The 23,492-nt window shown below is 52.3% G+C and overlaps 2 protein-coding genes across 5 annotated transcripts; both read right to left on the minus strand.

Annotated features, from left to right (window-relative positions):
- Positions 1–2,107: 2,107 nt before the first annotated feature.
- On the minus strand, positions 2,108–14,191 carry SEPTIN3 (septin 3). 4 transcript variants are annotated; one of them, XM_036400855.2, is made up of 11 exons: positions 14,065–14,141; positions 13,286–13,402; positions 7,925–8,116; positions 7,546–7,674; positions 6,743–6,824; positions 6,230–6,367; positions 5,754–5,871; positions 5,224–5,319; positions 4,309–4,408; positions 3,777–3,828; positions 2,108–2,567 (listed from the first exon to the last, which is right to left on the minus strand). In XM_036400855.2, the coding sequence occupies exons 3-11, from the start codon at positions 8,085–8,087 to the stop codon at positions 2,432–2,434; spliced, it is 1,014 nt and encodes a 337-aa protein (XP_036256748.1). In that variant the 5' UTR covers positions 8,088–8,116; positions 13,286–13,402; positions 14,065–14,141; the 3' UTR covers positions 2,108–2,431. The 4 variants fall into 4 exon arrangements, with proteins under 4 accessions (XP_036256748.1, XP_036256747.1, XP_036256745.1 ...); XM_036400854.2 differs by having other exon boundaries at positions 13,164–13,402; XM_036400852.2 differs by lacking the exon at positions 13,286–13,402 and having other exon boundaries at positions 4,309–4,405; positions 14,065–14,191.
- Positions 14,192–18,412: 4,221 nt separating this feature from the next.
- Positions 18,413–22,776, minus strand: SMIM45 (small integral membrane protein 45). Its single transcript, XM_054515000.1, has 3 exons — positions 22,440–22,776; positions 19,842–19,914; positions 18,413–19,299 (listed from the first exon to the last, which is right to left on the minus strand). Exon 3 carries the CDS (start codon positions 19,295–19,297, stop codon positions 19,091–19,093), a length of 207 nt encoding a protein of 68 aa, XP_054370975.1. The 5' UTR covers positions 19,298–19,299; positions 19,842–19,914; positions 22,440–22,776; the 3' UTR covers positions 18,413–19,090.
- Between the last annotated feature and the right edge of the window lie 716 nt (positions 22,777–23,492).

The following is a 23,492-nucleotide window of genomic DNA, read 5'->3' on the forward strand; positions in this document are numbered from 1 at the left end:
GGGCAAAACACACAACCTTGTCCTTGAAATCCACATTGCAGGCAAAGGAAAGTCTCTCTCTTCTGTTGCGTGGGTCTGCTTTGCTTTTTGCTTTCTTTAAGCAGGGCAGCATTGCATCTCCACCCTAACCCTTGGCTGGGCCCAAAAGCCATAAAGATTACTATTCTGTAGCCCAGGGTGAAGGGATGAGACATGGCTTCATGCTTCAGTGCTGTGAAGAAGCAGAGCCCTGGCAGTGTCTTTGACGAGGTTCACATCTTTGATGTCCTTGGGCTGAGCAGGGCCAGCTGTATGGCAGCATGGGTGGCAGCGTGGCCACATGGTTTCTGCAGGGGTCCATGGAATGGCTGCTGGCACCAGTGACAAGGCTCCTGCTCCCTGCAGGACCGAGGAGCCTGGTGCAGGGGGAGGGTGTGCAAGGCTACATGCACACACTGCATACAGGAACACCAGGAGCTGTGAACGTGGGTGGGGAAAGGACGAGGAAGTGCTGGAATGGCCCTCATGTCCCAGTGCTGCTGAGAATGGCTGATTTGTGTGGACAGGTGGGAGTGAGAGTGAAGAGAACCTTTGCTTTGCAGTGACATCACCAGAGAAAGCCACACGATGGACACACGCTCCCGACAGTTTTGCTAAGGCTTGGAGAACCCCATTGCCAGCCCTGGCCCCCACACAGCTCCATCAACCAACATCAAGTTTGACTTGAGTCATCCTCTGCTGCTCATTTGCTGTTTTCTTCCTCCTCCCTCCAGTGCCAGCCTTTCCAATCCCCATCCCAAGCCCTGCACTTCCCCCTGCTGAGTGCCAGGCCACGGCATTCCAAGTGTGCGTTTTAAGTGTGGCTGGCAACTCTCCTGGAGGGGACAGCCCCTGCCAGCCACGTGACAGGCAGACACTGCCAGCCTCAGGACATCTCTGGTCTTCTCCCCTCCTTCCTTCTGCCCAGACAGCCCTGACACTTTTGACCTCGCTCAGGGACACCCAGACTGTGCCTCTTTCTGCTCACAGGTCTTTACCTTCCCTCCCCATCCCCTCCAGGGAAAGGTAAAACAACAGCTTCTCAACAGGACACAAAAGCACATTGTTAAGAAGGTGTGAGAGCTTGGGAGAAGGAGGAAACAGCCTGGAGAAGAGGAATATTCAAGTACTTGGAGAAATGAAGGAGAGACTTAAAGGATAAAAACCAGGAAAGAAAAGAAGGAAGAAAGCTATGGAGGGCTAAAAGGGAATGAGGACAAAAGCACAGGAGTGGAGGAGGACATGGCACAGTAAGAGAGCAGAGGAACAGCACTGCTACAGTAGCAAATGCAGCCATTTCAATGAGGAGAATGGGGAAGAGGTATCTCTTGTGCCCCACCCTGGCCCAGTGCTTCTCAATGCATGGCTCTTTGCACTCCTCCAAGATCCCCAAGGTGGTATGCCATGGAGCTGTCCCTGGGGGAGGTCCCAGCAGGGACTCCCTGTGGCACTGTCCTCCCTGTGCTCACACAGCAGAGGGGCCATCTGTGGGGAAGGGTTTGGCCAGGACCTGCTCAGTGCTGCTGGAGAGAGACCACTGCAGCAGGGCCATGGGGTGACTCCCTGAGCTGGGGTGACCCCAGCACAGCTTGGTCTGATCTGCACAGAGTCGAATGCCTGTGACATAAGCGTGGCTTTTGACCTTCGTGCTGGGCAGGGCAAATGCACCCTCTGCAGCAGGAACACATTCTTTCCCCCGGGGTTTTGCTTCTTTTGGAAAATATATCCATTTTCCCCAAGTACTTTGATGCTTCTCAAACAGATGCTACAGGCCAAGAACTAATTCTGTCTCCTCCCACCAGTCACTTGCTCTGAACCACAAAACAGTGCCAGTCTTCTCTCATCTACCCTGTTCCAAGCTGCCATTTCCCCTTGGGAAGCCACAGCAAGAAAAGGGGATTAATTGCCAGGCCACCATGCCCTCAGACCAACCAGCTGCCTTTACACCCAGGGAAGATCCAAGAGAAATCTCTGCTGACATCTCTTGAAACATACATGCATTGACTCGACCATCTCTCCCAGAGTCTCTCCTTGCCTTGTGTCCAAGTGATAAAAACAGGACTACAGCATGCCCCACACCTCCCCCCTCCAAAATCCACGCCCCTAGAAATCCTTCCCCCCCAACACTATTTCCCCCAGACAAGATACACAGCTGAGACACAGAAAGGAGAGCAGGGAAGCTGGGGGACAGTGCACTGTGCACAAACAGACCGAGGATGGGGACACTCTGGGAGGGCCGGGGGGATGCCCTGTCCCTGTCCGGCACACAGGGAGGCACACGCACGCCGCACGCACTCACACTCGCATCCTCTCACTCCCACGTGCTGCAGAGACAGGCCCGTGGCTGAGCCGGGGTAGCAGGGGCGGGTTGTCTGGCCAGAGTCACCAGGTGACCGTGGAGGGGGAGGCTCTTTCACAGGTTACTTTCGTGGTTTTCCTCTGTCTCCACAGTCATGGGGGGCAGCCCTCCGTTGTCATTCAGCCGTTTGGCCCTGTAGGTCTCATAGTGGATGTTGTGGGTCACTTCTTTTAGGTCCTGAAGGTGGGTCCTAAAGGGGACAAAGTAGGTTGAGAAAGAGGATATGATAGCCAATATCAGCACAGTAAGTATTATTCTTCTGATGATAATTTTATTCCCAAAATAGATGGAAGATTTTTTCAGTCAGTCAGTTTAGCTAATTATTGTTGCCCCTCTTTCTGCATGGATAGCATGGGTGCCATCATACACAACTGAGAGCTAGAGCATCAGCATTTGAGAACACACAGGCAGGATGCAGGACACGGGCTGAAGTTCCTGGCTGTGCTTGCCAGTGCTCTGCCCTTCTCTCACCTGTGCAACTGGCCCAGCCACTGGCCCTCCTGGTGTGTCAGAGCAGACTGGGGCTTATCTGAAGCAGTGGTGAGGCAAGGAAGCAACAGGAGGTGTATCAGGTTCACTGCAGATCATAAGCTGCAGAACACTGCTGTGAGCATCATCCCTGACCTCCACACACAGCTTGGGGGCTTGGATTGTTACAGGCTTTGTGATGATCATTTGGGTAGGATGTTTTTACTGAAAGACTTTGGAAAAGCACCTCTGCTGCAGAAGGTATTACAAAACAAAAAGAGGAAAGTAGGGTGATGTCAAAGCATTGTACCTGGCCAAATGTCTCAACAGCACCATACCCACAAGTGGAAATAGCCACAGGGCTTTGGTTTTGAACTGTATTTCTCTTTTTATAGGGAAGAGAGGTCACCCTGAATCTACAGCTCTCCTGCAGAATTTGTGCTGAGGCAGCTTCATGAAACAGAGTAGAAATAAGACAGGACAATGAAAGCAATTGAAATATGAAGATTTTTCACTTCCAGCTCATATGTTCTAGCACATCCTTCAACCTGGAAGGAAACAATCTAGGATGTGGTAGTGACCTCTTTATTACTGACCTGTTGTCAGCAGCAAATAAAAGTTTTTGCAACCTTAATGGGATTTTTTAAACTCCCTTAATGGGAGTTTTTGCAACCTTATGAGGGGTGGTAGTATCCTGCTTTTCTCCAGGCATCCAGCTCATACATGAAAACTAGCACCTACCTGACACAGTGTCACTAAGAGAGGCACTAGAATATCTACCCTTTAACTCAATCCAACCCTATACCACATAAGCTTTCACTGCCTGAAATTTACTTTATTTCCCTTTTAGTAGGGGCTATTTCATTCTGACTGGATCTCAGGAAGACTCCCAGCACATCAAAAGCAAACTGGTGCATGACCATGACCTTACCTGATGACAAAATCTCGAAGTAGGGCAAATTCACAGTGATTGAGGTTTTCCACTGAAAAGAAAGCAAGGAATTGTTACATTTGATTTTTTAACAGCCCCTTTGTGGTTATAGAGCATGGGAAAGTCACTGCCATGGGGGCAGGTTCCAAGTGGGTAGAGCTTGCATGCTTCAGAAAGGACAGACACTTGTCTGAACGCCACGCTGTGGAGCACTGGGGAGACACACTAAGAGATACTGAGCAGTCACACATGAATTTTCATTTGAAAAGCAAGGCAACCTCAGGAGCTTAGCTTCACACACCATGGTGTTCAGAGTGGCTCCAGCTTCTGCCAGGTGGTGACAGTGGCACCATGTAGACCATGGCAGTTCCCTCCTGGCACAGGTATTTTAGAATTCTCCTTTTGGCTGGTTTCAAGCAGTTTGTCACAAATGGGATGGGAAGGTAGCCACAGGACATGCTATCTGGACCCTTGTCTATTACTGTGATATGCAGACAATACTTTCAGCTCCCATAAGCAAGAGGTTTTTTACCTTCAATGATTCCCCAAGGTGTTTTCCTGCCCAGGACTCTTTTGCCATTCACTTGGTACTCCTTGTCACTGCCCACTACTGCAAAGGGCATGCTTTCCTGCTGGGGAGAGACACATGGAAAGATCCATTGAACCCATTCCAGAGACAAGCACCACCATGGTTCCCCATCCACCTTTCCACCTCTCAACTCAACAAACACAAGGCCTTCTCCAAGGGAAGAGATTCTCCAGAGCAAAACTTCACTGGCTGTCCTTTTCACCCCTCAGTGCTATCCCTAGAATTCTGGACTCTTGCTTTCCAGGTGTTCTTGCACCCCAGCAAGCTGTGTGGGTAGCTTGGAGCAGTGCCAAGGGCTCCGGAGCTGGGGCAGAGCTTTTCTGCACCTATCTCCAGCATTTCTGAGGAGGGGAATGACCAGAGAAGGAGGATCTGTCAGCCCAGAGCTGCTCATATGGATAGTTCAAGGTGAGTATTTCTTGACAGATTTGTAGTTCTTTACAATAGAAAGACGGGACTCAAATAATCCTTCCCCATAAGCCACATGAACATTCATCAAGTTTAATGGCTGAAATATACCGAGGAAAGCCAGAAATGGAGTAAGTATGCAGCTTTCCAGGGAAGTAGGACAGTAGGTGAAGCTATTGGGGACCCAGATATCTCTAAGCACAGGGAGAAACTATCTGTTTCCAGAGCACAGAGTGCAGGAGACTCTGTGATCCATAGGGTTGTGCAGCTGTTCACTGCTGCTTTACTCTGTTTTACAGATATCCCTGGAAAGAGACTGCAATTACCACAGGAATGGAGATTAAAAAGCAGTTTATTTCTTATATGTGAGGGCAATAATGCTGAAGTGCAGAACAAAATGTGGTGCCCTCCTCATCCACCCTTCCCCTCCCACAATAAAATGTTTCCTACCCTGATTTTGTCGTTCTCTGTTTTATCCTCCAAGTCCTCATCAAATTCTTTCTGGGGATAAAACTCAATCCCATTTACTTCTAGTTCCTTGCGCACCTAATCAGAAAGACATTTTGGAGCACAAAGCAGCACAAACCTGAAGGGAAGGCAGTTGGCAAGTACATCTTGGGACATCCTTCCAGTGGGCAGAAGTTGGAGGGATTGTCCCAAGGAAGTGCACAATAAAGTGAGAACACAAGGCAGCAATGATGAGTCTGTTTCCCAACCTCAGTTACTTGCCTGGCTCTCCAGTTCCCATGACAGAACATATCACAAGACATCACAAGGATACACACATTTCTTCCTTCTCTAACAGATGCCCTCAGAAATATAAACAGCAGCATCTTTAGGACTTAACCCAGCAACCCAGCACTGGACTCTGTGCACACCCTGGGGACTGCACTGCAATCCCAGGAAGAAGGATACCACCCATTTCTCCCACCTCCAAGCCAGGGCTGGGAAGGATCCCATCCAGAAGAGGAGATACTCACTCTTTGTTTGAATTCGGTCTTCTCCTCCAAGGTCATGGTGTCAGCCTTAGCAATAACTGGGATGATGTTCACTACCTTGCTGAGATGTTTCATGAACTCCAGGTCCAAAGGCCGCAAGCTGCAGCCCAAGAGGGAACAAGATGGAAGGGGTCACTTTTTACCCTCCCAGCTTTTCATCCTAATGACTGTCCAAGAGCCAGGGCACAAGTGAACCCTCCCTTGTACATACCCTGCTTGCTGCCACCATGTTCTCATCTCCTTCTTCCCATCCATTCTGCCCTCTCCCAAAAACCACAGTGGCATTTCTCCCGCTCTTGTAATCTTAGACCCTTTCAAGCCCCACAGCTCCCAAAGTTAGGCTAAACAGTGCCCAGTCCTGCTGGATCCATGTCTGAGGTGCAGCAGTGTAGGGTGTATATCTGGCACAGAGGGCTGGCACCAAGGGCTGGAGGAAGGACAAGGGACAGTGTACATACGAGTGCCCTGTAGGAGAGATGAAGTAGAGGCAGCAGTGCACGCGTGTGTCTGGAATTCGTTTCTTCCTTGCAATATTCACCTCCTCTTTCAAAAACTTTTCATATTGCTCGTTGATGTATTTCTCAATAGGCTCCCAGCTGTTAGAGTGGGAAAGAGAGATGAATAGACTGGTACAAATCTCCTCGTGTTCCTGCCCACAGTGTTCCCAGCTCTGACAGGAGCAAAACAGTCTCAGGCATTAAAAAAAATCCACCTGAAGCATCTCGCCATCAGCACAGATGATTAAGAGTTTCTGTAACTGGCCACAGAAATAAGCACTCACCATGTAATATGTGCATACCCCCAGTCACACACACAGACCCATGGTTTCACAGTCCCACAGCCCCATTATCAGTCCCCAAGTGCAATAGGATCCCAGATGCTTTCAAGGGCCAAGCAGATGACAGTCACTCATATACCATCTTAACTTCAGCCCTTTCTGAGACACAAGGCCTTGACCTTGTAAAACTCACCAGTTCTCATTGTTGATCTGGTCTCCAAATCCTGGTGTGTCAATCACTGTCAGCTTCATTTTGACACCACCTTCTTCAATGACTGGGGGAAAATTGCAAACAATCATACTCCTCCCTGGGGACATGCTCTGTCATGAAACATGTCTTTGTGTCCCACAAGGGAACAAGAGAGCTCTGCCCTCATCCCTGCCCAGCAAGCATAATCAGACCAGCTTGTGTCATGCCTCAACAATTGTGACCCTCATTTCCATGTCTGACCCCAAATTTTGGTAATATCGACACAAAAGCCACCTTACACCACTCTGTCACAGGAAAATGGATTTGTGCTCAGTCAGTGGCCCAAAGGGAGTACCTACCCTAACACAACTTCTCCCCTCTAATGCATCATCCTGAATCTGAGATGATGCTCATTACCCTGCACCACCACAGGAGTTGTTCTGATGCTTTGTGAGAAGATGTGCATTACCAGGCTTGGGATGAGAACCAACAATGCAACTTGTGTAGCTTATCAAATGTAACTGCAGGTGAACATGACTTACAGCAAGGCTTAATCCACAACTGCAGACTAATGTCTTAGTGAAGTCTCTATTTGTCTACCCCTCACTTTTGGCTGTGGCAACAGGGGCCTATCAGTTTAAGAAGAGCCTTGTCTGTCTCTGAGGCCGTCTAAACTGTCCTTTATAGCTTCCTATGGAGAAAGGGCTGCCTAATACCAAAGAACTCTTTGCACAGACTGCTGGGATCTTCTGCAAGGCTATGCCGAGACATCAGTACTGCTTCCACCCCAGCAGCCTGGCTCTTACCATGCCCAATGGCTTTGATCTCCACTGTCTTGGGGATTTTCTCCTCCCGGTTCCAGCCTGAAGATTTGCGGCTCACCTGGGATTTGAAGAGGGTGTTTACCAGTGTTGACTTTCCCAGTCCACTCTGACCTGAAGATTGCAGAGAGGAAGAGATTGCAGAGATTGCATTTGCCACAGCCTGGTGATGACAGCAGGCCCAAGGAACAGAGCCAGGCTGGGAGGGGAAGGGGCTGGAGGTGTCTCCTTGCCTTGTGCAGGCTCTGTTTTCCCTCAGAACAACTTCTGCCTGCTCCCTCGTGCCCTCCCAGCAGGGCTTGCTCTCCCACCTGGCCTCAGTCCCTGGCCATGGTTCCCAGTTCCTCAGCTGGTCTCTGCCTACCTACAACCATGATGTTGAAGTCAAAACCTGTCTTCATGGTTTTCTTGCGCATCTGCTCAATGATGGTGTCGATACCGATGTAGCCCAGCAAGCTGGTGTTGATGCCCATGGGCTTCATTGGTACGACTGGTTTTTGTCGTGGCTCTGGGACCAGCTCAGACATGGCTGCTTCGTTTTTGCTGTCCACTGGTCCTGCACGGGGACAAAGATTGAAAAATCATCATTGAGGTGTAACAACAGCCTCCTTGCTGACCTGTCACAGTGGCTGAGGGCAGCATTGGGCAGCCTTTTCAAGAGCTATTGAGGATAACTGAATGTCAAGATTTTAGTGGTAAGGCTCATCACGGAGCAACATCTACTTGAGTTTCCAGCACACTCTTCTGTGTCCCACTCCAGATGAGGAGGTGAAGGGGGTTTCATTGGGAATGCAGCGAATTGATGGCTCCCTCTAAACAGCAGGAGCAGGGGCAGCAAGGATGGCTGGGCTGATAATTGGGTGCCCAAAGTTCCAGGTGCATCTCCTTATTTTCATCTCCCACTTCTCAATAGGATCATCAGCATTTTGCCCCTCCAAGTTCACCATAAATTTGTGATGGAACAGACTTAAAAAATTATGTGTCAAGTCCTAGCATTGAAACAGAGTTTGGGATGTACCACGAGGACTTGCATGCTTGGCCCTTGCCAGAGGTGGCTGCATTACTGGCTGTGTTCCTGCACAGGCTGAGTTCCTCAGAGGAAGACAGTGGTGGAAGTGAAAGCATGGCCATAATCTCTGTGCTTGCCTCCCACCCATAGACCAATGGTTTTTGTCATACTCAAGAAACTAATCATCATGATCAGAAAATTAATTATCTGCATCTGTCCCTCCTCATCTCTGCTTCCTCACTTCTTCCATGTAAAACAATAGGGTAAAAAGAAAACCCTGAGGCCTTTCCAGCCTCCCTGACCTTTTCTTGGGTGATGGCACACATTGCTAGGGGCAGGCCTCACCCATTTATCTCTGTCTCATTAATGAGTAGCTCCCACCCACTGGGAGGAAGCGGAGGTTGGGAGAGGACAGGGCATGGAAGAAAAGCTCTAATTGGTGGGGAAGGCAGGCGTGAGGGATGAATCTGGAAAGGAAGATGAAGGGGATAGGAATCAAATACCTTTCATATACAAGCCAGCTGCAAACTAGAGTTCTCCCACTCTAATTACTTGACTCCCCCATGCTTTGTCTCATTAGAGGGTTATTTTTCCAGGATAGAGACAGAATGCATTTTTGCTTGGTAAGTACTTCATTTGTTTTGGATGCCGCTTCAGTTCAAGTATCTCACACTAAATTATCCCTTTCCATCATTTTGGCAGAGGTTTTTTTCTCCACTTATCAGAATCCACTGGCAGCAGAGAAGAACATGAGCAGCTAGGCAGGCGACTGCCATTTGGTGGTGACACATGCCTCTCTTCACAAGGAAAATGACTCAGAAGTCGCTGGACTGGTGAAATTGATGGCACCAATCTGGGGTTCCTGTCACAGCTTAGTCAAGCCAGGCAGAGACAGACTGAGAAGAGGTCAGAGAGATTTTGTTCAAGGACAGGGTTAGGCTGGAGCAGGCTCCATGGCTGAATGGGGACCCTGCCTGGCATTCCCACATAAAAGCTCCGGTGCTGACACAAGGGCTGCTCTACACAGTGAAGACTTTACATTTTTTGTAAGCTGCAATATCCCCCTGTCACGTGCTAAGGAAAGACATTGTGGAAGGGTCACCCTTGACAGGGAGAAGGGTGCCTCCACCCAGCTCCTTTTCACGACTTGGGAAGTCTTTTATATTATACTGGGAGAAGGAGTTTTCCCCCGTGTGAGACGATGGTAGCACAGCCACTCATGTACAGCACTGTGGGTAACATCTGAAGGCTCTTGTGCCACCTCTGTTCCACCTTGCCCACACAGGAGAGGTCAGTGGCAGGATGGCCCCCCTCCTGCTTTCCCCCACCGAGTGAAGGCACCCTGGACTATCATCAGCCTCTCCTGAAGCAGCGAGCAGCACCCTGGGGCAACCAGAGCACAAGATGGACCATTGGCTTGAGTCAGACTGGCAATTTGGAGCACCTCACGCTGCCAGGCAGCTGCTGGAGGAGGCAGCCTGCCACACCAAGTGCTTCTCAGCTGCAATCCTCTCTCACACCCATCACAACTAGTATGTGCCTTTCCTGCTGACGAAGCATCCCTTGAGGCTCCCGTTGTCTTTTTTCAGATTTATCAAAGCTGATGTGAGCCAGGAAAGCCCATCTCTCTGGTACAGCACAGGGGACCAGGCCAGCCAGTTCTCCTGCACCCTACCCTTCACTCGTTCTCTGCCAGGCTGCCCGCATCACCTATATCCTGTATCATGGTTGTGTGGCTGTGCTGTGTCCCTTTTGCTGTTGCACCGTTCTCCACATACACCCCACATACACACAGCCCTGCTGGGCTCCTACCTAGCCCTCAGAGTGGGAGAAGAGAGAGAAACAGAACAATGAGGGAATTAGGGACAGGGGGCTGTGGCCCCAGTGAGGCACTTGGCTACTGGAGAAATGGGGGCAAATAAACTCCAAAGGTAGAAGGGAACAGGTCAAGATGGGAAGAAAGCCCAGCTGAGCAGCTGCATGGGATGGGTGCAGAACATGGGCCATGTGGACTGTGACCCTTTCACTGCCTGGGTGGTAGCTTGTGTTCAGGGAATCTGTCGCCCTCTCCTTTATTCCTTCAACCCTTGTTCTTACACAGGGAGGAGGAAGGAGGGAATTTGCTGTCAGCCTCAAGGCTCACTAAGAGGTTCATAATTCATCCCTCAATCTCACCAAGGAAAGCCTTGCCCAGAGCAAGGAGATATTGCTAACTGCTGTGGACATCATAGTACAAGACCATTCCTTTGCAAGCTTCAGTGCTGGAGCCAGGAGCTTGCAGTGACTAGGGCAGATATTTCAGATTCACATTCTTGGGCAGCTATAGAAAACCCTGAGACCAGGAGAAAGTCACTTGCTTTTCTCCTCTAGGTCACTTGCCTTCTTCTCTGTGTGGGGTTCCTTCCCATAAAGCCTCAGGAAGGGAAGCCCCCATTTTGCAGAAATTTGCCCAGGTTTCATCTTTCTGCACATGACTTTTTACCTTTTGCCTCCCACAGATGAATTCAAGGAGCCAGCTGAGGAACGGCCTGCTGGGGTGTGCAAAACCAGGACCAGAGCTGTCCCTGAGACATGAAACATGCCTGCCTGCTCTCCTGGGAGTGGCTCTGTTTTATGTGCACTAAAGCTAATGGTTCTAGCCCCCTGAGCACACTGAGTGGCTGATCAAGGGGTGGCATTCTGTGTCCTGGGCACATCCCGTAGCCCTTGCAGCTGTTCCCTGTAATGACTGAGTGAGAGGGCACTACAGCTGATAATGAATAGAGGGCTAGCCAAGGTTAACCACTTACATATGCTGTTTACAAGGCCCCCCTTTTCCCTGCTGCTTTGTTCTGTGTGCTAAGAGAAGCTCATTTAAGAGGGCTGTAGCTGGTGATACCCCCCTGCTGCCCAGATTCAGTATGAGGTGGCCCTGGGCTGGGCTACTAGGGAATAATATCTGGCTCACAGGAGATGCTCCATGTGACTGGATCAAGGGACGGCACAGCTTTTGAGGCAGGGACAGGCAGAACCAGAATGAGTGCCCAGAGAGGTCCCCATGGTCCCAGCTAGCTCCTGCTTATGACAGCCACTGATCCACCCCAGAACCTCCTCCTGGAAGGCTGGCATCTGTGGCCAGCAGCAGACACCACTACTGATGTACCACCCTTCATGCTCTGACGTTCACAGGACCTGTGTGGGGACAGAGGTGGCCCTGCAGGTCCCTTGGGGGCTCAGGTAGTGGGGACCAACATCTACTATGTCCTGATAACCCAGATACAGTCGCATCCCCTCCCCCTGCCTTCCCATCCTTTGTCTGGCAAGAGGGAGGGAGAGCTGCAAACAGTGCTCACCACAAACCAGCTCCCAGCAAGGAAAAGCTATTTAACCCCCATGTAACACATGGATGGCCTCGCTGCAGCTCTCCTCTGGTGCAGCACAAGATTGTCCCTCTGCAGCTGGAGGCAGTGATCCTCACTCACATCTCACCCCAGCCCCTTCCACCCACACGGTCCTGGACCTCCTCCCTGTTCCATGTAGACATGGAACAGGGAGGAGGAATGGGTTCAAAACCTGAAGGTGGCTGGCAGAAGCAGGCCCTCAAAGGGTGATGCCAGGTTCCTAGGAAAGAAAGCAAGCAGCTGCTTCAGCAGTACAGCCTCCCTGGAGCTCATGGCCATCAGGACGTGCTCCTTGCTTTGCTTCAGATCCACAGAGGTGCTGGACTGAGCATCTCTCCACTGGAAAAAACCTTTCCCTCCTCAGTTCCTATGATGACCCCAGGGCATTTCTTTCAGCTGTGCAGTGCAATGGCTGAGCCCTGCCAGATGTACTGCGTGACCTCAGAGTACAGAACAGAACCATTCTTCTTACCAGATCTTTTTGCCTGGCTTGAAGATCACCCCAATCCTCTGGGCTGCTGCAGCCTTCCTGACAGCAACCTTTCTTCCCCTCAGCACTCTGCAAAGGGCTTGGGCAAGAGCCCAGCTGCAGTGAAATCTAGGGCAGCGTGTGCCAAAGCCTCTCTGGAGATGCAGAAGCTGGAGGTGAAGGAGCTGGGCACATCCCAGCCCAGCCACCACAGCCCCAGCCATGCCTTTGGTGCTGCTCTCCAGCCATACAATCCTTGTCCCATGTCCCAGTTCACCCCCTGGGTGGCACAGCTGTATCACAAGGCGAGAGGATGCTGAGCACCCCTGGACCATGGCAGCCACACCACCACAGCTGCCTGTGCCCCTGCCTGCATGCCTGCTGGCTCCTGTGCAGATGCTCAGGGAGAGGCACAGGACATCCCCACTGCCTGTCACTGGCAAGGGATAAGCCAGGTGCCGAGTTTGTGGGCACTCCCCAGCTGGATTATCCCTTCCTTTCAAAGCAGTGCCTGGCACTAGCTACTCCCCATCAGCACCACGATCAGCCCTGCTCCTTCTTCACACAAGGAGAACAAACAGGAAAGACAAAGCCGAGACCGATTTCCCCCACTGCCCTCCGGGGTTATCCCTCCCCCATGCCCAGAGCTGGGCAGCGTGGGGGCACGGCCGAGGATGCCTGCGCAAAAAGCCCCAGCGCTGTCCCTCTGGCGTTGCCCAGCCCTGCCAAGCCCGGAGCATCCTACCTTTGAACATGAAGCTTCCTTTGTCTCCGAATCCTCTCCCAAGGGGGTGGGTCTCCCCCCACTTTTCTAGCCTGACGCTGATGAAGCAGCACGGTGGGCTACAAAGCTCCACTTGCTTTTACCTTTGTCTTTCTTCCCTGTGTCCTCTTCTCCCCCCTCTCTCTTTCCCTTCCTTCTCCAGCGGCTATTTCAGCAGAGCGGGGATGCTGGTGCTGCTCCTGCTGCCATCGTCATGTGACCTGAATATTAAACATCTCCGCAAAATCTCCCCCCGCGCACCCTCCCCCGGCTCCATCCCAGGCCCCCGGCTCCATCCCAGGCCCCCGGCAGCCTCCCTGACTTGCGGGGGGGGGCATGGCCTCGGGCTTGGAGGGGCCGCTGCCGATGGGGCCCCCATGTCCTGGAGGGGCCCTCACTGCACACCCACACCCCCCAGGCCTTTTCTTGCCCTTTTCCCTCCCAATTCCCCAGCCTTTTCAGCATCTCTGCTTGTTTAGGGAGGGGCATATTTAACCCTTCACAGCTTAGCTCCGGCAGGGCTGAGAAAGGGCGCTCTTTGCCCCTAGGTATTTCGTAGGATCAGGGGATTGCAAAATCTCCTGCTTTCCCAGAGGGAGGAAATTGAGAATGTTTTGGTTCATCAAAAGCGATTTGCCCTTCAGCTTTGCTGTGAAGGTGGGAGAAATCTTTTCTCCTCCACCACCGTGATTGCTGGCTGTCAGCCCAAGGCGCAGAGGCAGAGCCAGCGCTGTCCCCTCTGCGTGCGTGTGTGTGTGTACAAAGCTGTGTGTGCCTGCGTGTGGAGAGCAGGGACAGGTCCTCCCACTTGGACCATGTTGGGGTACACAGGTCACATCCCCCTGTGCTCTGGCCGGCACCTCCATGTGCCCCGTGGACATACCTGTGCCTGGAGAGCCGTGTGGCTGCCTCTGGCTGCTTGTATCTTTGGAGGGGGATGCCCTTTCCCTGCTTTGCATGTCCTTCTCCTACATCTGTGAACCCTGGCCCCGACAGGCACTGTGTCCCTGTCATGCTGTGCTGGGGCACCAACACCTGGGAATGCTGTGATCCTCCAGTCAGTGGGATGACAGGAGCACCACGTGTTCCTCCACCACAAGACAACGCCCCTGGGTGGGGACCAGGCTGTGGGATGCCTGGCAGACTCGGCAGGGGTTTGGGGTTCCTGTTTTTGCAGTGCTATGGGACAAAAAGAAAACTGCACCCACTGCAGATTACAGGAACATTTAGAAGTAATTGTCAGCAGTTACCCCGAGCTAGGCTGAGCAGTGGACAGACTGGCTTCCGACAGACAGACAGGCAGGCAGGCAGGCAGGCAGGCATTCCGGCACCCAGAAAATGTCCTGGCACGGCGACCACAAGTTGCCCATCTCCCTGCTGGGTGCCAGGCTCACAAGCACACGGGCTGTCCCCGCACCAGCTGCTGCCCACCCCTGATTCCGCTGTGGGTCAAGAGGAAATCCCTCCAAGGGGAGGAAGCCCCCGTCCTCCCTCTCATCACCCTACCTCTCCTGAAGGGTCCTGCCCCATGCTGGGCTCTTGTCATCGCCAAGGGACCCCTTGGTGCCTCCCTCCCTCCCTCTGCCTCTCCCGTCAGCAGAGACCCACCGGAGCGTAGTGGGGCGTAGGACAGCCCCATCTTCGCCACCGGGGTGGCCTCGGTCCCGTCAGAGCTGCGGTGTCGCTGGGGCCCCTCGGCCGCCACGGCCCGGGGCCGCGGGGGGATCGGGGTGACGGGGGCCGGGCCCCGCAGCCGCTCCCAGGGCAGCCCCCCGGGCCCGGCCGCCCGGCGCAGCGTGACCGAGAGGCAGCTCCGCTTCGTGGGGGCAGCCACGGCCAAGGGGCCGTCCCGCCGCCGTGAGGGGCCCGGGATGCGGCTGGGGCCGCTGGGGCTGCCGGGGGCCGACAGGCAGCTGCGAGGGAGGGCGATCTCCTCCTCCATGGTTGGCTGCGGGCTGGAAGCGGAGGTGCGAGGGCAGGGGGTGCCGGCCGGGCTGGGCCCAGGCCGTCCCTGCTGTCAGGGCTGTGGTGTCTCGGGCTGCAGAGCTCCCTGGGGCTGCTGTCACCCACATGCTCGAGCGCCCACCTCCAGCCCTGTCCGGCCAGCCCGCCTCCAGCGGGACAATGGGGCTCTTGTGGCCGGCATGGCTCGCTCCCACGCTGGGTGCCATGGCCACTCCTGAGAATGACCAGCACCTTCCTGACCTCCGCCACCAGCAGCTCCACAGCATGGGCAGCTCCACAACACGACCCCCTGGCCGGCTCCCATGGCAGGAGGTGGAGGAGTGATGCAGAGGTCAGGTCAGGCCTGTGCTGCCTGCTTCCAAGGACACTGGGTGTGATTAAAAAAAAATTTAAAATATTTGAATTTTTGAAATGTTTTCCCTTCCTCTCTTAGTTTCTCCCCCTCAAATGGCATATTCCAGTGCAACAATTTATATCCCACTGCACAAGTTCAGTGGTCACTTTTTGGATGTTTGTCCAAGTTGTTGCTTCATTCCCTTATTCTGATTTTCTTTTGCTTCTTCATTATCATCATTATTATGTTTGTTTCTTAATTTTGCCAGCTTTGTGGCATTTTCAGGGTCAAGAGGGATTCAGCTTGCCACTTTACACCTTCCTCACTGTAAGGGGTTTTGAAGGGCAACACAATAAACAAGGAGGAAAGGAGAAAGGTGTTTTGGTGGGATGGGATGAGAATATGAATGGTTTCATGGGCAAATGGGAGCAAAGAGAAGGAGAGACAGGCACCCACAGCACCTACAGTGTGGCAGGGACAATGATTGCATGACCTTAGGTGACCAGGGCTGAGGGAAGCGGAAGAGGAATCACCATCCAATGACCCACATCAAGTCATTGGGAATGCTGGTGGAAGGCAGAGCTCAGGACAGTGTGAGTTCTCTGCTTCTTTAAGGGCAAAGAGACAGAAAACATGAAAAAAAACTAACCTGATACTGTGTAGTATTTCCAGCAATAAGTATCTTCTCTGATTCTTTATGCAGTTTAATTCAGTATCTGTGACTATTTCCTTCTCCCTGAGGTCTTTCTGGCTGCACAGATCCCACAGAGGAGAAACAATCTCAGTTTTCAGGCAGCATTTGCTTTAATTATTCCAGGACAGCCCGGCAGTGTAGCTGGCACAGGAGCCAGGTGGATGGAGACCTACCCTGTTGTAAAGGAAACCTCACTGCAGACTGCTCCTTGCTGCCTGCCCAGAGCTGGAGGGAGGCAGCTCCCAGGGGGAACAAGAGGAAAACAAAGCATCAACCAAGCAGTTTGTCACACACTTCCACTGCGGAAGCCTTTGACACTGCTGACAGAATAGTCCTTCATAGCCATGGAAAATACCTGGCTTAATGCTGATTGTGTCAGGGCTAAACAGCACACAAAGTAAGCCAGAGGAGATGAACAATTAGTTTTCTCTAATCCAGCCCTCACCCAGTTTCTGTCTTCTTTTGCTCAGTTTCTACATTGAGTCATGGGCAGAGGAGCTCCACACAGGTACAGCAGCAGGCAGAGGAGAACACAGAGCAGGGGAGAGGGGACCCCTGTGAGTGCAGGCTCCCCTTCCTCCAGTTCAACTTCTTCCTGACTGCTCTAAGCCCCTCACCTCCAGTGGAGAGGTTTTTATGCTACCACACAGCTCAGTTGTGTTTATTTACATAGTAATCCCACCCATCAGGGAGTTGAGGAGAGGAAGCAGGTTTCCAAGCTGGTGTTTGGAGATATGGCTGTGATGTGCCAGAGGGCAGGGAATGTGAGCCAGGCAGCTGAGGGTGGCACATCATGCCATGCAACCCAGCCCCTTGTCATTTCCATTTACAGCCCCAAGTCACAGAAATGTATCTGTTTCGGACTACACCTGCTCTTTTGAGTCTTTGCTTGCCAGGGCAAGTATAACTTTGGGCACAGCAGTAATCCTATTCACTGCATTTCCCTGCTGAGGGAGACTCCCCAGTTAGGGTACTTGCATCACAGTCTCTATGTCACTTGGCTGAATGAAAGGACTCTGACTTGTCCTCTGTCTGAAACAGAGCCAGAAAGCTCCTGCCAGTGTGCCTAGTTTTGGTGTGGAAAAGAATGGCAATGCAATTGCAGTCTGGCAGATGAAATGTCCCAGGAAGACCCAGGATATTTGCAGGATGTCCTGATCCATTCCTTAGAGATAAAAATTAACTTGGATCCCCAGAGAATTACCAACTTTCAGGCTGCACCTGTGCTTTGAGCTTTTCCTTGCCAGGGCAGGCAAAACTTTGGGCACAGGGGTAATCCCACTCACTGCATTTCCCTGCATAAACCACTCACAGCAGCCCAGTGAACTCTCCTTCTTTCTTTGGGAATGGAGGAGAAAACTTCCTGCTCCCAGATTCACAGGTGAGGCTGAGTGACACAAGCCAGGAGCTGTGGCAGATTTTCACAGCTGGCCTGAGGAACTCTGCTGCTGAAAGGAGCCATTGGGGACTAGAGCACAGAGCCATAACAATGGAAGAACGCTGGAGATGTGGTTGCCAATATCTTGGTTGGCCCAGGTGATGGCACAGGATGGACAGACATGCACATAGGATGGTGGCACCAGCTAACATACCTGGGAAATGCAGGAGAGGGGCACACAGGATCCCTCGGTGTCCAGAGCATTCACAGGTAGCACCATTGCACCTACATGCTTGCAAAGGGTGGATGTTGGGGTGGGAGGAGAGGAGACACAACCTCCTGCAACAGGCTCCTTGCTCTCTCAAGCCTTCCTGTACACACTGGGCATTGCGCTGGGCTGTCAGGGAGAGAGAGGATGGGGACATCCCTCTCAGCCCAGTGTCACAGCTTCATACAGCACTTTGGTGGCTGGTCATCCCCATGACAGTGCAGGAAGCCTATAAACATGGGGTTTTGTGCCAGACCCACATTATATGGCTTGCGTCCAGAAAGCAAAGGTGGTACAATGGACCCATTTAGCTGGCAGGCTCAATGTTCCTTCTCAGAGACATGCAGGGGGGAAAGGGCTGAGGGATGCTTCACAGCTCTCATTGGGAAACAGTTAAGAAGGAGTGCCTGTCCAAGGGCTCTGCAGTGCAGTGAACAAGTGCAAGTAGCTTCACAGACTATCCCATCTCCCTCCATGACAGAGGAACAGGAGGTCAGGCAGATCAGGAGTGGCTGATGTGGTAAGTCTGGCAGCACCCCTGCATGGAGAGCTGCAGAATGTTCTAGCTTGACACAGGACTTGAATCAACCTCTTTAATAAAGACCTTTAATTTCAGAGTGGTGCATCTGGAATGGATGTAGGGATGGATGCTCTCCATCTCCCAAACAGACACAGAAGGGGTGTGCATTTAGCAAGGATAAAGACGTTCAGTCTCTGAGGCTCACTGAGCCCTTAGTCCCTCTGCAGAGAGCTTCAGCAAGCTCACCTCCTAGCATCAAGAGTGGGTGCTGGGAAGAGCTCAGCTGAAGCAACAATTTGTATTGAAACCCCATTTATTTTCCCCAAAATACCCCTTGGACTTAGACAGACTGTGTTAGATTTAACCTAGGGAATAGGAGTACAAGGTTCTGTATCCCTTTGCAAAACCTGGTACCTTTCCTACTGAAGATCCTGTCAAGGTGCCAGGCAGCTCAAACTCAAGTGATTAACAAGGGATATTTCATTTGAGTGGTTAGTCAGTCTTGGCCACAGGAAGGAGCAAAGTCCTTGGCTGGCTGAAGAGCTGTGAGCACATGGGAAGCCCAGCCAAACAAATCTTGACTAAGAAGCAATGGGGCGGAATGCTGAGTGATGAGTACAAGACCCACATCAGCAGAGAGCAAAGTGAAGACCAGCCCCACTTTTACCAGGGCAGGACTGCCATCCCTAGTGAGGCTTGTGGTCTGCTGCCCACCCAGGAGAGATTCCTCCAGCTGCAATGGGCAGCTTGTCAGACCTCAGGCACCCCAAAGGCCAGGTTGTCCCGAATCATCAGCGTCTTCCGAAGGTCTCGCTCCATGATTGGCCTCTGTGTTCGCCACTTATGGGCTTCCTGGAGTCCTGGTTCAAAGTAGTAAATGCAAGCTCCAAAGCCCACCAGGATGAGAATGGAGATCATCAGATACACGGGCACAAACCAATCCAAGAAGTGGGGCATGGCTGCCAGAGAAAAGGAGAGAAAGCTCATGCAGTGGGAGCACCCAAAACACACCTTCACCACCCAAATCCACCTCCTCCACCAAGACTGATCATAAGACATCTGCCTCATCAGCAGTGCCCAGTCCCTCCTCACAGCCCTGCTGCACCTGGCTCATGCTTGGTTGCACATGAAGACACCTCATCCACTGGGAGAGGTCAATGCTTTTGGGGTCATTGCTGGGAGTGTCAATCCTACTCCCTCCCCACAGAGAGGGTTGAGCTTTCTTGCCCCCAGCCCTGCTGCCAGTGATTAAAGGTAGGCAGTGAGTAAATACAGCTGCTTCTCACCTCCTGCTTGAGGGAAAATCTGCTTCCCCTGACACTCCATTACCCTTTTGAATTCCCAGTCTGAGCTGGTCTGTCTCAGGATTGAGCCCTCTCTTACTGCACCTCTATTTCAGGTCCTGCTTTGCCAGGGCTCAGGATCCTTGGTTCAGCACCAGTCTGTGAGCAGACCTGAGATCCCTCCACCACATCAGCCACTATGCAGAGGGGGCACTCACCAGGAGCAGCCGATCTGCCTTGCCAAGAACCCCTGGCCAGCCGGGTCCGAGGTGAGTCCGGAGCAGCCTTGCCCTGGGGAACACAAAACAACACCACACTGTGTGATTGCTGCTGAGCCAGTGCTAAACATGGGAGAGCAGGAAGGAGCAAACATCTCCTTGTCCAGAGGTCAGGGCTTGTTGTGGTTTGTTCTGTTAGTATGTTCCATGGAGGGGTGAACAAACGGGGTCTCAGCCCCATAACCTGCTGGTGCCCTGGCACATTCTCTCCCTACCATTACAGCCCTGCTGATGCCATGCTTAGGGCATGCACCCTAACTTAGGGCCATTTAAATATGTAATGGCATCACATTTGATCCCATCCCTTATCCCCATCCTTTGGGAGGGAGACAGCAACCCACATTGCAACCTGCAAAGGTACTCAGCTTGTTCAGCTCTGCTGCTTGCTCTGCACCAAAATGACAGGCAAGGTGTGGATCATGCAAGGACAGAAAAGGGGATCAAAAAACATCCCACACAAAAAGCACAGCTACAAGTTCAACAGGCACTAGATCTTCTGGGTTTTCACTGCAAATGTGCTGCTTGTTAAAGGCTTTGGTGGATTAAACCTGGCACCCTCAGGCTTGGGAGAGCACAGTGGTGCCAGGCTCAGGCACAAAAATGCAGTCCTGAAAGGGGGCTTTCTGTAACTCTCACCCCTTGGCGGGAATGATTAAATGCCCATTGACTTCAGTGGGGACACACTGAAGTGCATCCACATCAAACTCCTGCTTTTCCAGACAGATGAAAGCTGTCATGTCTGACCATGGCCCAAGTCATCCCTCTGCAATAACAAACTATCCCCAAATTCCTTGCACAGGGCAGGTTAAAAGGAAGCTGGGGAGAACTCTGAGCATTTCCATCCTCTTCCCTGCTCCTGGCCCATAAGGTTGGTGCCTTTTTCACACCAGGGGCTGGACTTTTTTCTTTTTCTTTTTTTTTTTTTAATACCACAGCCATCAGTTTTTTCCAATGTGCCCAGCAGTGTTTATCTTCTGGACACCTCTTGTCCCAGGAGGGCCTGTAACAGTAACTTTTTTGTCAAAGGGTAAAATCTGAAACAAGCTGCAGTTCTTATTTCCATAAGAAGAAACTGCAGAAAATGCCTGATTTCCTCCCACTTATTGGCGTGGATCTGATCTGGGCACTGCTGCTGCCTCTTCATGGCTGCCTGTGCCTTCCTCAGGTGAACAACTGCTGAGGAAAGCTCCCACCATAACTTCCAACAACGTCACAGAGGTGTTGTGAGGAGCTGTGGGGCTTCCCTTAAAACACCTTAGGGGACCATGTAAGGAATTAGGCACAAACCCCTTCCACAAACCCCTCCCCACGGGAGTTGGGACTGGACTCTGGGCCAGAAACCCCTCAGCACAGCTTTCTTATACAGTCTGTCAAAGTAGCTCCTTTGCACCCCCTGCACCCTCCAGCTGCATCTGCAGACATTCTGGGGATCTCAGGCTGCTGCTGCACACCCCTTTTTCAGGTGTCTCAGCAGCTGCTATCTGTCCCTGGCTGACAACAGCAATGGGCAGGATTAGGGACACTGTGAAGGTGAGTTCAGCTTGGACCTCCTGGGCTGATGGGAGGAAAGCCAATAACCTCATTTGCTTCCCTGATCATCCACTTTCCAAATGTGTGAGTGAAGCTGCTATCCAAAAAAGCACTGCAATAAAAAGCAGCCCTACACACTTCCCAATTCATCCTTCCTCCATCACTAGTAGAGCCAGCATTTCCTAGCTCCTCGCCAGCAACCTATTCTTCAGTCTACTTGCTATGCAGCTCTGTCCTGCTGTGTCCTCATGCTGCTCACCATCCCCACCCCCTCAATGAAGGGTCCTCATCATGACCAAGCTGAGTGCTGGATGAAACGTCAAAGCCCTCCTCCAGCCTCTGCAGGGCTGGTCTGCAGAAGCAACTGACTTTTGTCAGGCAGGTGAGCAGATTTTGGCTGCAAATACTGAAAATATGGAGTTTCATTTAAAGATGTCAGCTTTCTGGAGCAGTTCTGCAGATATTAAATGTGCCTTAACCTTGCCAGACCAGTTGATCTTCAGTACCTCATTTTGCAGTGGGACATCCATGTCCCCCCAAAGACACACAAGAGTCCTTGGTCCTCCATCCAAAACCATGTCCTATATAGATAAGCTGTCTGACCCCTTTTAAACCTGTGCTACACCTCACTCCAGCTTCTTGTCTTCAATGTCACCCGTGGATCCCCTATGCCGCCTCCCACTGCCCCCGAGGTGCTGTGGGTACACTCGTGACAGGGCCACGTTGTTAGTGGCAGGGCACAAACTGCTTGGGGGAGGCTGGGAACAGCTCACAGAAGAATCTGGGTACAGAACCCTCTCGTGTGCATGGCTGGGAGCACAACTCATTTTGCAGCATTACAAGCCGTGGGCTCACCTCGACCGCAGGAGATTCCCCCAGACCTGGCACCCCGGGGCAGGCGGCAGCCCGGGGCACAGCTGCCGATCGCTGGGGACCCAGACATGACCTCGCTGCCATGCACCGCATCCCCAGCACGCACCGCTACATGCCCTGACACCTGTCACCTACCTTCTTCCAGGGGTGCAGGGCGGCGGGATGAGACTGCTCCCTCCGGCATCTGCCGGGTGCCAGCCGGGATGAGTCAGGTTCCTTTCCCGGCCAGGCAGTGCCAGGGAGAAGGGACCCCGCGCCGGGAGAGCTGGGCGACAGCGGGAGGCGACAGGCGCGGATGGGCGGGAGGCAGGCAGGGAGGGAGGGATGGCTGGAGCAGCCGCGGCGGGCGGGGGAAGGACGGGCAGCCAGCAGCGTGGCCTCATTGCCCAGCGGGACTCCCGGGGGTTTCCCCCACCGCCTCCCCGGCAGTGTCAGCCCCGCTCGAGCCTCCCCGGGGCACCCCACCGCCGGCCTTCCCCCACACACGCAAGAACTACTGCAAAGGGCTGCATCCCGGCGCGGGGAGGGGGGAGCATTTTAGCAGAGGTCGCTATGGCAACGAGCATCCCCAGCTCCCCCGCACATGGTACCCGGGTCAGAGCCACGAGGGAGCTGCCCGCGGGATGCTCTCCATCCTCCCGCATCATCCGCAGCCCGGCTGCAGCCCCGGAGGAGGAGGAATGCTGGGGCACACGTGTGTGAGCTCGAGCTGATGGAGATGGACAGAATGCTCAGGCTCCACAGATTTACCAGCGTGCGCAGCCCAAGGAATGGGGGCTGGTGGTTTTTCATCAGTGGATGGAGGACAGAGAGAGAGAGAGGGGGGTTAGAGACAAAGGGGGTTTGGTACTCCCTTCAGGGCTTTTATGTAAAATTAAACCAATCAATACTTTGACCAAAAGAATCTTCCATCAGGAAACAGGAAAACAATGCTGTCTGAAGTACTATTCTTGCTTTCAGTTAAATACCTTTTTCCTGAATCCATATCTAGTTCTGTCATTGCTGCTGCTGAGAAGAGATGTTTTGTTGAAACATTTTCACCTTTTCAGCAGCACAAAAATAGGAACATGCAAATGTTTTTTTTTTTCATATTGAGGTTGTTTTGTTGTTTGGTTTGGTTTTGTTTGGGTTTTTTTGTTGTTGTTGTTGTTTTGTTTTTTTTTACAAAGGGAAATTTTCACCATGACC

The sequence above is a fragment of the Molothrus ater genome, chromosome 5 (genome assembly GCF_012460135.2).
Source record: "Molothrus ater isolate BHLD 08-10-18 breed brown headed cowbird chromosome 5, BPBGC_Mater_1.1, whole genome shotgun sequence".
NCBI classification, from domain to species: domain Eukaryota; kingdom Metazoa; phylum Chordata; class Aves; order Passeriformes; family Icteridae; genus Molothrus; species Molothrus ater.